Below are 16,593 nucleotides of genomic sequence, written 5' to 3'. Positions count from 1 at the left end.
ATTTGATATTGATATATATCACAATATAAATCAAATCAATATTTCTGAGAAGCTGGGTGATATGGCTTCTAAGTAATACTTGAATATTCTCAGGCTAGATCCCGACATATGAGATATATGGTGATATAAAGCTGCACACAGGATGTTTCTCTGGACTCGTGAAAAGATTTCTTTTGAGATGTTTGTGCTTCTCAAAGGAAAGTGACAATACACTGTAAATACACTTTAAAATAAAATGTCTACTGTTTATGATCTATATTCTTAAAATCGGCTTATAGCCTTTCATTTCAGATAATATCTGCTTTATATCCTTTGGCTTTTTCATGTTAAATTAAGGATATTTCAGTGTTAGAAACAATGAAATTGACTATAAATATGGTCAAATTCTGCTAAATAACATCACAAAAATAATCACAGATACTTTATCACAATATGACAAACAATATCCCAAATCTAATGTCACTATATATATATATATATATATATATATATATATATATATATATATATATATATATATATATATATATATATATATATATATATAATGTTGATATATTGCCCAGACCTACCTTTTCTACCTTTTTTTTATTATTATTATCATGTTTGCATTTTAACACTGCGGGAAAAAAGTGGTGTGACATTTCTTTAGAAAATAACATTCATTATTTCCCACACAGAGCACAATAATATATAAATAAAAACTGGGATAACTGGGATAATACCTAATGTTTTCAAAATGATGTTATTTCACTTTACTTGCCATAACTGTAAAGTTGTAATTGACAACTGCTTACTATGAATATTGAATTTGTCTGATGTGAAGTGAGCACTGAAGATTGGTTGAGGTATTTCTAGAAGACCCGACATTGAAGACCATATTGTGAGAATTAGTGTTTATTTTCCTGGTTTGAATCTCGAGTCGTAATTGGAGATGTTTAGGTTCCATTTGTTTGTATAATGAGGGAGGGTAAATTCTAACCTAAATAACATCTTATATTAGATAGATTATAAATATTAAGATTGAATAACATTATGTATTGTGTTTATGATTGTGCATAATAAGGTCAGGACACCCCATCATCTAATAATTGTGCATGCATGTGCAAGCATGGAACAATTCAATGCCTATTTTTTCCCTGCTACACCTTTAAGGTTTATATTGGTCAGCTGCTTTTTTTAACTCCTCAGTTGGGATTTCTCTTTTTATTTCACTGCCCCTTAGACTGTTTGAACCTCATAAACAGTGGCCTCATACATAAACCCATACTGCCCTAGTATATTATGCTTTGCAGAAATACTATTATCTTGGGAGCTCTTTAAACTATTGGTGCAAGATCCTACATTTAGTCGTAGCCAATGAAGGGAAGGTAAGGACTATGAGTAGTGTGATGATGTGTTTGAAATATTATTTATATTCAGTGGAGGTTTTTTTTTCAGTAATTGATAATTCATTCTTATATTAACTTTTAATTTGCCATCACATTTACTGGTTAACCCTCTTATGACCATCATGCTATTCAGACCTACTGATTTATTTAGATTTTATTGCTGTGGAATTATCAAAAAATGTTCATTGAGTGAGTTTTTCTGCTCCCTTTTCCAAAGATAACTTTCACTTTAGATATCTGGTAGTTATTCAACCGTTCAGGAATTACGGTACCGAAAAGCTGACGTCACAAACGTGTGAAACACTGGGGAATCTCGTCTGTGATTGGACGGTCGTTCCGCGGGAGTCCTGAGGGCTAACGTTTTCTAACGCTTTATCCTCCACATGAGGGTCGCGTGTGGTGCTGTGTCCAATCTCAGCTGACATAGGGTGAAAGGCGGGGTCACACCCTGGACAGATCACCAGTAACAAACAATAACAAAACACCTTGTTTGAATAATTGCGAGAGCTTTGACAGCAGAAACGAGTAGTTGTGATCCATTACTGAGAAATACTTTCTATAGATTTCCGGACGTCGCGTGACTCAGTTTGCTCACAGCACCATGTTGGCCGGAAAAGAGGTTACTGTGCACTTTAAATCCACAGAGAATGAGCAAAAGAAAATCACAGAACCCGACAGACTGAATACATCTGATCCTTACAATACCCTCGGATGCTTTTTTTACGAGTATGGAAACAGTGGACATTATTCCAGACCGCTCTGCTGTACAATCATCTTCTTCCTTCAGCTTTTCCTTTTAGGGGTCGCCAAAGTAGAACATCTGCCTCCATCTTTCCCTCTCCCTTGTGTCCTCTTCTATTACACCAACTGTCCTCAGAATCTTTAGTGATCTGGTAAAATGCTCTCCAATTAGCCTTTCCCCATTTTGGCAACACCATCTTCACTTTTATGGAAACAGTCGGTAAAGAAACAAGTCGTCTGACATATTTTGTGGTGTATGATGCTGTCAGTTATATATGTATGGGAATAATGTCACCTGCCAAAATGGCGTCACCATGGTTGTATGACCTCAGCTACCGGAGCCCTATAAGTCAAAAAAACGTTTTAACTGTTACGTCATCAACTTTTAGTAGTCAATGAAACCTGTTGCTGAGCTATATAATATAAACCCTAATATATAACCCCCCCACACACACACTCTTAAAGCTCAATGATCCCCTGCTGCTTTGTTCAAGTTCTCAATTTTCCATAGGGCTCTGCTTCCTGTCTCAGTGGTGTGTGAGTGTGTGTTGTTTTGGGGTGAGATGTCGATTTTCATAAACACAAACTAAAAGAACAGAGAACATGTTTCTTGCATTGTATTTGTAGTAGAATTTGAGCTGAGATGCTTGGAGACCTCGTCTAGTCTCAATACTGTTCGATTTCAAAGAGTGTGATGAGTAGAATTAAACATGAGACCTAACACCTGCTGACGGAGTCTGATACGACACACTCTGTGGGTTTGGAGAACATCACAAGTCATTTAATGCGTCACAAGCCTTACAGCTTAAAGACTCCCAAAATACCTTCTAAGTAGCAATCTGTTTTAATAAGCGTGTGTCTCAGGATCCATGAAAGAGTGTGAGAAGGCCTCTTTTAGCAAGTTCAGCAACCCCCAAATTGTTGATACCACCTGAGTGTGAGTCACAGTGTTTATGGAAAAACACGTCACATATTAGTAATGGCTCTCAGTGAAATTATCCTCCCCTGGTAGTCAATAAAGTCTAATCTTACATGGTTATTTTTGACAATATTGCTTTTTGTGATGTGCAGAGCATTAGCAGGCATTATTAGTGTCAAGAAATGAATCTTTGTTGTCCACTTTCCTACACCCAGCCCCCCTCCTCCTCTTCATCATCATCATCATCATCATGTCTTATGGTTCAGGCTGTAATTTCCTACATTTTCCCCTCGAGAAGAGTGTGGACTTTTACAACCCCTGTAAATCAGCTGGGCTCATCATGGAAATGGTTCGAGCTATAGTTATAGTTCACGGCACTTGAAAACCTTGTCATTGCCTTTAATTTAAAGCAAAATATTTTGTGGTTGCACATCATTTGCATTTTAAACCGCAGATAACAGAGAAACTGACAGTGGTTTTTCACGGACAAATTGCTTTTTTTTTTTTTCTCCACTAAACACTGTAGTTATCCAAGAGATATCATAACAACAGTTCAGTTGCGGTTGCATTTTCCCCAGTGGTGTACTTTGTCTAGGATGTGTTCAAGTTCAGCACCGTGGCCAGCGCCAGCTCACAGAATACAGGCAACTGAAACGCACTGTAATGAGAATCTGAGTTGGAAATAGTCGAGCGTGTATGTCTGACATTTCTTAAGGCTAAAAGATTATCTCTCCTCCATCCTCATGTTCCCTTGCATTGCTTTCGTAAGTGTTTCCAAAACCAATAAGGGATGATGGCTGGATTTAAACGAGCTGTGTTTCACAAAACCTTATGCAGAGACACAGGCATGCAAAAGTGTCATTTTAGAAATGGATAGCCTTCTCTGCTTTATTTATTCTTTCCAGGGTGGAGTACAGGGTGTAATAAGGAGTTATTACTCTAAAGATCACCAAGTGGATTTTTTTATTTATTTATAAAAGTGTGTAGCAAATTTCAAACAGTAGCTATGTTTACATGAAGACATTTTGCACATGTAAACATAGCTACTGATTCCAGAGTTAAATTTGACTCAAGACTGTGGAGTGTATTTGTGTGGCAGCCTGTGGCCAAGAGGAAAGGAATTGGGCTTGTAACCATCAGAGGGTTATGAAGGTCAAGGCCTTGGGTACCCCATCGCTCCCCGGGCACAGATGCTGCCCACTGCTCATGTGCCTGGCGTGTGTGTGTTCACTACTGATGTATAATAAGGATTTGTTAAAAATAAAATAAAAATAGAGTGCATTTCACGCTTGTAAAGACCATTGAGAGTTGGAGGATGGTGGTTGGCACGGCAAATACAGCAAAGCTTTATTACAGCAAGTTGTTAAAGTTGAAAACAAAGGAAGAAATATGATCATAGTAGTTTATCAGGTCACAACACAAGAGTAAATATCCTTCCACCTTTTATCTGTATGTGTCAATGTGCTTGTTTGTCTATGTTGTGTTTTAAACCTTTGGTTACTAAGTCTTTCATGTGATATATTTGCTTTTAGGCAGCTTTAAAAGACAATGACGTGTGTGTGTGTTCATCTCATTTAGTTTAGTTTTTATGTGTGTGTGTGTGTGTGTCTGGTTTTCAGTTTGAAAAGTGTCTTTGTGTGTGTGTGTGTGTGTGTGTGTGTGTGTGTGTGTGTGTTGATCTCGTTTATGTGTCCGGGCCAGTGGTTAAGGGCGTGACGGATGGGGATAGGGAGACAGAGGAGGAGAGAAGAGAAAAGACGAATGACCTGACAGCTCCCCTATTCAACTCTTAATCACGGAAGGGAGCGTGCAGGCTGTGTATGACAGAGGGAGGCGGTGTTTGTGTAGGAAAGACAGATCTCGGGGGGTGCGTGTCGTGCATCTGTGTGTGATGCTTTGCACAGCTGGAGTCGTTCAAAAATTCAAACTGAAAATATGTTCCCTTATTTATGCTTTATTTTGGTGTCCTGCTTTGCATGAAGCACTATTACATTTTTTACTATACAGATTAAATATAGAATCTTTATTCTGAACATGTGAACATAACACAATTAAAAAGAAATGCAAGTATAAAAACAAGACAAAACAATCAAAATTGAAAAAATGGAGTATAGGAAGAAGCATAATCCTATTAATTCCTACCCCTTCTCCACTATTTACTAATAATCATCAGTTTCTTGTTTACCAATTTGCTACATATACTGTACACAGGTGCAAACATCCACCTCCTATATACATGTTATCCTAAATGCATGTTAAAAAAATATTAAACAAGTAAATAAATGATCTGTGAGACCCAGCAAAGCCCTCTTTTTGAACTGGATCATGCCTAGACATTGGTTTGTTCCACAGCTTCACTGCACATATTGAACATTCCTAATGTACGGACACAACGATATTTTAAATGTGATTCCCCTCTTATAAATTATAAATTATATCCCCCATATCTGTATTAACAAGCCATTTTTGAATATTGCCAGGGAGTAGGTTGTTTATCGCTTCATGCATTATTTGTGCTTCTTGAAAATGAATAAGATGAATGAATTTTGTCATTTTTGATTTCATTAGGTATTTATAAGTCATGCCCCAAACCTCTGCACAGTCATTTAAATAGGGTAAAAGTAGCGGACAGTCGAGTGTGGAGTGATTTGTTGTCCATGAATGTGTTTTGCCCGTCACAGTATTGAAATGGGAGATGTGCATTATAAAAAAATTATAAAATTGGATCGGACAATATAAAGTAGATGTCAGCTGAAGAAAATTAATGGGCTCTACCTATTGTTGTCACATTGATAGATGCAAATTATATTACACAGGATAAGCTTGGCTTGATTTAAGGCAAGACAATGATGTACATGTCCTACTTATATCAGTAGAAGTATAGAAATTAAAAGGGGTGCACTGTTAATGATTCAATCTGTGAAAAACACTATTTGGACTGTGTGTGTGTGTGTGTGTGTGCATACAGTCATTTATGTATTGAAACACCACACACATCTAGTGTGAAAGAGGCCAAAGTGTTGTGTTACTATGCAGAACAGCTCACACAGTACAATCATCTCTTTGCTGCTTTAGAGATAAGGCTGGACAATATGGCTCATTTGGATACATTTATATGAGATATATGGGGATATAAAGCTGCACACAGGTTGTTTCTCATGAAAAGTTTTGTTTTGAGATGTTTATGCTTCACATAGGAGAGTGACAATACACTCTGAAATAAAACATCTACTGTGTATGATCTATATTCATTTTAGATAACATTTTTATTTACATGTGTTACAAACAATGAAATTGACTATACATGTTTATCAAATTCTGCTATGGGACAAACAATTAGGTGTTTTTAATGATAATAATAAAAATAGTTTTGTTGATTCCATGTATATTTTTTTTTCTTGATTCTCTCAAATCAAAAGAGCATTTGAGCTTTTTGTTCAGGTTTTGTCTGTACACACAAGATGTGCTGTAGATTCAGTATTATACATGTTCAGGAGCACAACAAAGAATGAAATTGATCTAATATACATACTTCAAACCAGACATCTTACCTGTCTAAAGTTCCATATTATCTTGCACCTTTTACTGCATGTATACATACTGTATACTGTATCTATATATATATACTACATATATATGTGCGTGCATGACCATTCTTACAAGAAAACTTATAATAAAAAAAGAATCTAACTACATAAATAAGACCGTAAGTAAAAAAACAAAACAACACTTTTTGGCTGTTGCGATGAACCAAGGGTTTTTTATAGTTTTTGCATTATGTATGGTCTGCTCTCGTTGTTGATATACCATTTTCCCAGGATCTATTGAATTTGCCCACGTAGAATTTGTCCAATCTGGTAGAGAAAGTCATTTTCTCCATCACATATATATTGGCCACTACCTCCTCCCAGTCCAGTAAATTAAATTATATTTGAGTAGACGTGTCATTTTTTATATTTTCTCCATACATGTATTTAGTTCTTGCCAGTATGAATCGATTGAGGCAAAACATTTTAATCGTTGTTTATAGTGCTGTCAAGAGATTAAAAAAATTAGCTTTTTTAATTATTAATCTCTTTTTTGATCTCACCTAAAATTGCTAACGTCTTCTCTGCTAACATTAGCTGTGGCTGCACTGCATTGACGTGGTAGGCTAAACTTGAGCTGCTTCGGTGGTAAGCAAACCCCCTTCTTCCACAGAAGGCTTATCACCTTACCTTTATTGTTGGTGCTGATGGGGCGTTTTCGAAATGTAAATGTCCCGCTCATTGCAATTAACGCGATAATTTGACACCCCTAGTTATATATAATATTTAGTGTATGTGTACATATGATGATTATCAGTGCAGCAGGCTTTAAAACCAGGAAACGTCATCACAAATACCTTATCCAAAATCTAAGACCATATCACGCCTCATGTAATGATGGAAACTATTTCATCATGACACCGACCTCGCTGACTCGCCTGCTTTTCACAGTGGAAAAACAACATCCAATCCAAGTGCAGTGACCATTTGGAGACGATGAGAACACATAAAGTGGCAGGTGGTTATTATTTCTCTCTCCTTCAAAATGATCAAACTGCAGATTACTGTCAGTGGTAAATCCTCATTACATTAACAACATGTACATGTTGGATGAATTAAATCAAGTCAAATACATAGTTAGAGCTTCCTGAACAGGGCAGACAGATACTCCGCAACAGTAACTGCTTTTGTTGATCTGACCTGTGTTTGCAGTCGAGTCAACAGCCGGGGACATCAATACCCACTTCACTGTGTTGCTTTGGCAATCAACAGCAAAGCTGATTGCAGCCACAGCCATAACGACCGCGCAGAATAGCAATAACACACATTTTTCTACAGATCAACTTAGCAATGTGTGAAAAGAGAGAGGAGACGGATACACAACCAGGTGTAGTATTGTATCGTTTGTGCCAAAAAAGAGGCAGTCTTCCTCATACTGAGCCTGGTGTGTCAGGTAAATTGCTGCCTGAGTGAGCATTAAGTCATTGTTCAGACATGTTTATTTCCAGCCAAAACTAAAACAGTGCTAAAAGGTGGGTTTGTGGCTGTGTTGACAATCTAAAAAGCATTCGGAATTCGGAAGTGTGTGTGTGTGTTTGCATGTGTTTGCATAGCTGTGAGAGCTGTAGCCTTGTTCCAGGGCATCCTACATTTTTTGGGAGTATTTGTTTGTGTGTTAATGTGTGTGTGTGTGTGTGTGTGTGTGTGAGCAATACCACCAAGAGCAGAATGGAGACTTGAGAGGAATGTGAAGACACTCTGTTGCGAGTTTGTGTTTTGAGAATATGTTTGCACATCATTAGAGCAAACGTGGAAACAGAGTTGGGGCGACTGACTCTGTGACTCTGTGTAGTAATAGTGTGTGAGGTAGCCTCAGGCACACAGAGATGCTTCATAATGAACACATTGATCTGTTACAGCGGAGAGGAAAAGGACAAACCCTCATGTATTCATGAGGCCTCTGTCCTCACTCCCTATTATTTTTGAGTCTTTCATTAAAAGCATTGCCTTGTTTCTCCCTCCCTGTCTCTGTCTCTACTTGTGATTATATTTTATTTAACATTTGCTTTTTGTTTTTCACGTATTAAGTTTTAATGAGTAAGGGAACTCATGAAGGTAAAACTTCAAGGCCCACTTTTAAAAAAAAACTCCTCTTTAATATTCACATTATTCTTAATTATACCTCTTTGTTTTGTGACTTTTGAACTTGTCCTTGCAGTTTTTTCTTATGTAGTGCAAATAGGGAAATCTGTGTTGTGAATAAAGCCTTCAATTTAGAATGGTAATAATGTAGATCCTAAAATGTTTCTTCCAGCAGTTTCTTCTTTTTTAGCAGCCTAAAGTACGTGTATTTCCATTTTTTGCCCAAGAGTTTGATGAGGTTGTATACAAAGGTTATGTCAACCCGAAGCTGATTAGCTCAACATACAGTAGCATCATTCTGTCATCATTGGACCCGATTTTGAACATTGGGAATGTTGAATGGACGCATAATTTAACATGACTGAAGAACAGAGATTTGGCATATGGGCACCTTTCATACAAGTGTTTCATAACAAAAGGAAAATGTATTCAATTCAATCAATTAAAAAGAAAAGAGATTAAAATACAATACAGGGTGGAATAACTCAGGAAAGGGCTAGAGTCAAGAGGTTAAAACCCTGTTTTAACTTTAAAATAAACTAAAAATGCAAATAAAACAAAAATCAGGGTGCAATAAAAAGGGGCTAGTTGATTAGAGTCTTCTTCTTTTAAAAATATGTAATGCCTGAGCTCTAAGGGTTGTGTGTTCCAAAGTTGTGGGGAATCTCCAATAAACCAAATACTAATTGGGACTAATATGCTCTCTGTTCCTGGTCCTGATTAATAAACGAGCAGCAGAGTTTTGGATGAACTGAAGTTTTCTTTGGAAGGTGTACAGAAAAAAGTACCTAACAATAGTCAAGTCTGCTTCAGATAAAGGCATGTATTAGTTTTTCAGCATCTTTTTGATTCATAAACGGTCACACGAAGCATGGCACTCATACAGTGTCGTGAGCGAGGATTGGTCGGTCGATTGGTTCGGTCGATTGGTCATACTTGCAGTGTTGCCAGTCCCCCAAACAAGACATGGCAAGAATCTGTGCCACTGTGGTTGACAATCTGACATGATGACCATCGTGAAAGAAAAAAAAATATTATGCAGTCTGAAGTATACGCATTTATCTTTTATAGTTCTTATTCTTGCCCTATTTTTTTTAATTTTTTTATTCTAATGTTGGTCCAGTGGTTCTGTTGATTATCTATTGCAATGTATTTTAAGACTTGATCAGTGAAGCTTGGAACACTTTTGTCTTTAATCTCACTCTGTTTAATTAGATCGATGATGATGTTGGCATAATTGGATACTCTAAATTGACCCAAGCCACTGGGGCCACATCCAGTGTACTCCTTGTCCTGCTCCCTAGCCTGTATACATGGGAGGGTTGTGTCAGGAAGGACAGAAAAAAAGGCTCAAAGTCAAATCACAAAATATGTGGATAAAAACTAAACATCTAAACAAATGTACCAACAAGTACAAATAAACTTTGAACAATTAGCATTTAAAAGATAATCATAATTCAACCCTAGCTTGCGTTGCCCATCTGTATTTGTGCTGTCATATTTTTTCCATAGCTGCTGATTTTCTTCAAGAGGGCAGGTTTACGAGGCAGCAGTATATTGTAATACAGTCATATTGGCAGATACTATAAATATGAAATATGCGTTTCTCAAGCTGTATACTGCTGTTGTAGCATTTAGCAGCAGAAATCCCCTTTTTTGTTTCAGTCCACAGCCTGTAGCCAGAGACTTGTCAGCTTAGTACATCCATGTGAATCCCTCAGCGCTTGCCTCGCTCCAGCTCTGAGACCTGAGAGTGCAATTTCATTTTATGTGTGTGTGTGTGTGAGCATTTGTACCTTGCAAAATAAATCCCACTCTTACCTTGCCAGGCATGTAAATGTCTGGAAAGGAATATAAAAAGTGTTCTAGGGCTGCAATGATTAATCGACTTTGAACGAATTGCTAAATAAATTGTCAGCTATTTTGATAATGAGTTTGCTTCTCTTTTTGACGCAGAACTATGCAGTGTTTTTACCGTGATTTAACATCTTTGGAGTCATTGTGATAGTTAAATGTCTTGTTGTGGGGGAGATTGGGGGCTGTCTCCACTCTCCCTACAGTCTGTTAGCAGATCAAAGCCGCCGCAGTCCTCATCAGGAGGTCAGGAGGTCTTGTGAAATCATGGCACAAATTTCTTTACGGCACTACACACACACACACACACACACACTCTTTTTAGATGGTAATATGTTTAATGGACGATTACTCGAGGAAATAATCAAGAGATTAATCGATAAAGAAGATGATCATTATTTGCAGCCCTAAAATCGTCTCTGGAATGATGTCTTTTTTCATAATGAATGGTGCTTTATTGGTCCTAAATAATAACTAAGCAGAACATACTGTATGGTTCTTCTCTTACTTCCACTCTTTGAAATGAGGTTTTCTCTTTGTCAAATGAAATAATGTTAATAATACATATTCTGTCATCTTTGTTCTCTTCACGTGTCTTTTATTTCTCTCTCTGCTCCTAAGAAGCGACTCAAAGAAAGGAAACCCTCACCCTCTCTTTCACTTCTTACTGTATTCATGTCCTGTGGCTCTATTGGCATGACCAACATGCACTAGCTTTCCTCTATTGCTATTCACCAGACCACATTGATCTCCCTACTGCACCTCCCTCTCTCAGTGGTGGTAATGAGGTGTGTGTGTGTGGTTTGTTTATTATCCGATTCCTTCTCCCAATTATGGGATTTCTGAGTGATTTTGCAGCAGCAATTATTTAGAATCACTCAGTGTTTGACTGTCGGGTAAATGCTCAAATTATGGCTGTAATTGCAGTCCATCTGTGGGGCTGTCTTTTCTGTGCATGTGCATACACTACATGTACTAGATTTTTGTATACCTCTACATTAGAGCGTTTATATGAGACTGAGCTAAATCTATTTATGTATTATTATGGATGTTATATGTTTTGAGTTAGATATAAAGTGGCGATAGAATGTCCTCAGGCTCTGCAGTTTTCTTTCTTTTTTCTTTCATTTGGTTCTTTTCTGTGTCTTTGTGCATTTGTAAATAAAAGCACTATTCAGAGACTGGATCGTAAGTGGCCTCTTTTTAAATGTCACTCGAAGTCTGCCATTTTCAGTCGTATATAAAGTCATTTTTAGTAAACTTGAAGAAAACAGTTTACATTCCTTCACTCTAACATTACACAGCACTAAACACACCTGAAGCTGCTTCATATATTCTCAGATATATTATTGTTATAATCAGTCAAGCTGGTGATTATTTTCTCCATTAATCAATTAGTTGTTTGGTCCAGAAAATGTCAGAAAATGTTGACAAATGTTGGATCACTGTTTCCTTAAACTGGAAGTGATGATGTTCTCAAATGTTCTTGTGTTTTCCACTAACCAAAATGATTCCATTTTAACTACCTCTGTATATATATATATATATATATATATATATATATATATATATATATATATATATGTGTGTGTATATATATGCATTGACACCTCTTCAGCTAACAACCCCTTCTCCCCCTTTCTGCTTTTCTTTATACTTTAAACTTTCCCGTTTCATGTAATATTCCCCACATTTCACTCTCTTCGTCTCATAAAACACACCAAACCAGGCTCCCCACGTTGACAGGCTTTATGAGAGCGAATTTTTTTTTTGCATCAAATAAGTAATTTACAATTACATCTCTTTCTTCCCTCTCATTCATTCTGTGTTCATTTAGAGAGCTTAATTGGCGTGATAATACTTTTGCGGCAAACAAACAACGACGAAATAGAAATGGAATGTAATTACTGTCAATAGTTGTCTTTCTCCCGCTGCTTTGAGTGTCTGTGTTTTGTCTATTGGAGCTGAGATGTGATTTATTTATTTATTTTTATTTTTTTCACCACACTGCTAGATTTGTTTTGCATCAAGCCATTGATGCCATTGTGTGTGTGTGTTTATCAAAGTGTAACACTGTTTTCAACAAGAAAATGCTCTTAAGAGCAAAGTGTATATTTTTGTGTCTTTTCTTTCAAGTGATTCACTTTCTGAAAATGAGTTGAGCATAGCAGCTTGTGTCTCGACTCTCTTGCTTTTGTATTCAGTCTGTTTTTTATTTGTAATGACTTGTGCAAGAGGCATTTCAAAAACCCCTTTTTTTCCCCCCTAAACTGCTCATCAAAGTTCAAGATATGCAACTCTTTCTTAACCCTCTCTGTGTCTCCATTTCTAGACAAACATCCCGTTCCTCCAGAATGTTCTTTCCAACCACCAGTTCCTCCACGCCACTGTGGACACCCAGTTCATCGACGAGAACCAGGAACTCTTCAACCTCAAACCCACTCAGAACCGAGCCCAGAAGCTACTGCACTACCTGGGTCAGTGCACACATAACAGTCACAATGTCATTAATCAGTATTTTTGTAGCTAGTTATCAGCTATTATGATATTACAGCTCAGTATTCAGCAGGTACAGTATTTTAGTACCATGATAGGCCAAAGCAAGCAGTGACTGCAAACTTACCTTCACCCATAAAAATGAAAATCTGAACACTTTTGAAACCTCAAGATTTCAGATTGAAGGAATTCGAAAATTGTGAATAAGAGTCCAGGGCTGCTTTCCATTTGGTTTTAAAATATAGGGATTTTTGTATCTGTGTTTATGTTTTTTGATATAAAGTATTTTTTTTTTTTTTAAGAAAAAGAGAGAGCGCACGAGAGAGAGAGAGGGACATTTTTATTGAATCTTTTTAACTTTCAAATGTTGGAGGACACAACTAATAAAAATGATGACATCTTTGAAGGTTCCGTTTAAGATTTAGTGGCATGTAGCAGTGAATTCGCCTCGTTCATTTTCAAGGATGTAGGCAAACCTTCAGTCATATTAAAAAAATGTGAAAAAGTCTCTTTGGAGCCAGTGTTTGTTCCCTCTGAGCATACAAGGCAATAGAACACAGCGGACTCTGTGAAAGAGTCACTTATTCTTTTGTGGATATAAAAAAAAATAATAATTGTCAGGTGTCAGAAACTTCATGATTTTCAGTTTAAGGTGATCATACATGAATAAACTATTTTCATTTTGCTAATAGAGCCCTTTAAATCAACTGGACCTTTAATAACTTCAACCCCTCATTGAGTTTTAGGTTTTCTTCATCTATACAATTAGTTACACGTGTTAAAGGGCTGTATCTCACTTGTAGTCTCTGCTTTTATACTCATATGCAGGTCATGTGATGGTGAATGGGCCGACGACACCCATCCCAGTGAAGGCTAAGCCTTCCTCCATAGACCCAGTGGTCCCTGCTGTCACCATGGGTAAGTTGAGGAAAAGGAAATCAAGTCAATCACAGTGGAATCATTCATTTTAAGCAATGGTGTCATTTGACTGAAACGTGGCTCTGCTTTTTCTAGTTCTGCATAAATAGAAAAAAGTGATTAAGACCAGTCAGTGGCCGATGAATTGTTAGTAACACTTTAAAAATGAACCAATACCACTAGTACCACTAGAAATGGTTTATCTGTTACAGAACCAAAATAATGCCACGGTGCATCATTATTATTGCATTCATTACATTTGGTGTAATTTGCCAAGGCTCCTCCACTGCAAGGTTGAGGAGTTTCATTTCCCCAGGAGCACCAATGCTAAAAATGTAAATACTTGTCGACCTGTAGGGCACTTCGGTTAAAAGCACCCACTGAATGACAAATGGGCTGTCGAACAGTCCGATAGCTGGAGGCAGAAAGGCCCTGCTAAATGGTTCAGTTTAGCACTCTGGGAGGAAAAAAGGTTTTGGCCCAGAGTGCTCTGCTGAGTTGTGAGCACAGCAGTGAGAGGATGCAGCTCATTGTTTGTGAAAGGCTGAAGTTCTTTGCTCCTCACCCTGCTCCGGAGCTGCTCCCTTAGAATCTCGCAGGAATGGCCAAAAGCTTTTTGATGAGCTCGTTGAGCCACAGAGGTCCTGTATATACACGGCGCTAGCACGAACCTCAGGTCATCAAGTGTTTCGTATAAAGGTGTGAGTACACTCAAGATGCATTAAAACCTGATGTCTCACATTCAGAGCCCTCACCTTTATTCTATAGAGAGTGTGTTCTCAAAAGTACCCAAGTGTGTCAGCGTTTTGATTTCTCTCTGCAGACAGGTCTGGTAAGGACACTGTTCTGGCCAACTTCTAAATCTCACAAACCCCTGGAGCGCTACAGGCGGACTTAACACTATGACAGCAATTCAATTCAATTTTATTTGTATAGTCCCAAATCATAACATACATTATCTCAAGGCACTGCACATAGACAACATCATGGAGAGCAGGAAGAAACTCCCTTTTAACTGTATCACTCTGAAATCTCTGACAGAACCAGAGTAAAAGATGTGCAGCCATCTGCCTCGGCCGGTTGGGGTGAAGGGAAAAATGGGGGACATATGATGGGGGAGAGAAAGGTCAAGAGGGAGATGAGGTAGAGACAGAAGAAAGAGACCAGGAGCTGATATACAGCTGTTGCTTTCATTGTAAGCCACCTGCTCCACAGATCTCCCCCAACTAGAAATCCATTGCTCCGAGAAAACGACAACATTGTTAAATCAAATGTTTCTTTGCACATGTCATCAGGATCATTGGTCTGATTAGTTGAAGTTATATCTAGTTGCGTACAGAAGCATTTTCATCTACGTCCATTGGTCATAGCTCTTTCCCTAGCCTTAGGAAACAGAATGAAGCGTAAACAGTCTTTTTCTTTTTGAAAAGGTTTTCCGTAAACACGGCATCGTTTCAGGAAATGTCTTCATCCACACTAAAACCACTCTTAACTCTGTAGTGCATATGCCAGGTCTGTATGTGGTACTGTAGCACCAAACCTGGAGAAGACCTTTTTTAAATAAAGCTTTTTTTTTGAACAAGTGTACAATCACAGAAACAGAGACGGAATGAAACAAGCCTGGGGGATGAAGGAAAGAAAATAAAAGTGATCATATGATGCGAACAGACCAAACAATCTCCAAGAGGAGGATAATGATGATGAAGACTGTGACAGTGACAGAGGTGGGACTATGACATCATCATTTTCCCAAAGGGTGCCATTTTGAAGTTTCCAAAAAAAACAAAAAGTGTTACCTAAACACTGTTTATGTGTGGAAAAAAAGCCAATATGATAGTCAGGTTTACTCACATGTGTCCTAAGAATCAATGAAGGACTTCCTTACTTACCCATGTCCTCCGTGTAAAAGGAAGCACATACTTATCTGAAGGAGATTTTAAGAAGCACATCATGACTTAAAAATGGCTCTGAAATGTAAACAGTTTGCAAGGCAGTTTTGTTTGCCTGAAACGCACCAAGGAAGAGACCCAGTCTGTCTTATATTGACTTTTATTTATTATTCTTTTAATTTCCCACAGACAAGATAAACCACATCACAGCCTCCGGTGCCTGGTTATAACCAACATAGCATTTGTTCTTTCCAAACAGCAATTATCTATTCACTTATTTGCATATAGACCGGGGAATAGATGCCTGTGAGGAAACATTCTAATGCCAGGTGTGAACTGACTCAAGCTGGTCAATGACATGTTAATTCCATTGCCTTAAGGTCTCTGGAGTCAAGTGTGCTAAGAAATTAAAACAAGGATGGGGGGGGCCCCAGCCTTGTTTTAATTTCTTAGTAAATCCTTAAAGGTTCAATTAAGGCAGGAGGATAGATTAAATACTCATTTTGAATCATGATGTGCTCAGTGTTACTTTCTGTTTTTAAAATATCTTGGAAAAACACATGGATTTCATTTGGTTGTTTTGTAGTGATGCACATTTTTTTTTTTACCGTTTTGTCACTATGCTCCCAGGTTTATTTTTGTCAGGGGTGTGTCTATCTGACATGATCATCGCCACCCTGTTCTACCTTAGCATTATATCACAGCTCAACTGGTAA

At 37.6% G+C, this 16,593-nt stretch overlaps 1 protein-coding gene across 1 annotated transcript in view; it reads left to right on the top strand.

Annotated features, from left to right (window-relative positions):
* The window catches only part of LOC131457184 (pyruvate carboxylase, mitochondrial-like), a 329,828-nt gene that overhangs the window by 236,189 nt on the left and 77,046 nt on the right, over positions 1–16,593 (top strand). Inside the window, exons 13-14 of the mRNA XM_058626042.1 lie at positions 12,907–13,051; positions 13,899–13,988. Of these exons, the coding sequence (XP_058482025.1) occupies positions 12,907–13,051; positions 13,899–13,988 (235 nt within the window). The remainder of the gene's footprint in view (positions 1–12,906; positions 13,052–13,898; positions 13,989–16,593) is intronic.

Source organism: Solea solea, chromosome 3 (assembly GCF_958295425.1).
Source record: "Solea solea chromosome 3, fSolSol10.1, whole genome shotgun sequence".
Taxonomy (NCBI): Eukaryota; Metazoa; Chordata; class Actinopteri; order Pleuronectiformes; family Soleidae; genus Solea; species Solea solea.
The sequence above is the reverse complement of the archived record's forward strand: the minus strand, read 5'-3'. Positions and strand labels throughout refer to the sequence as shown.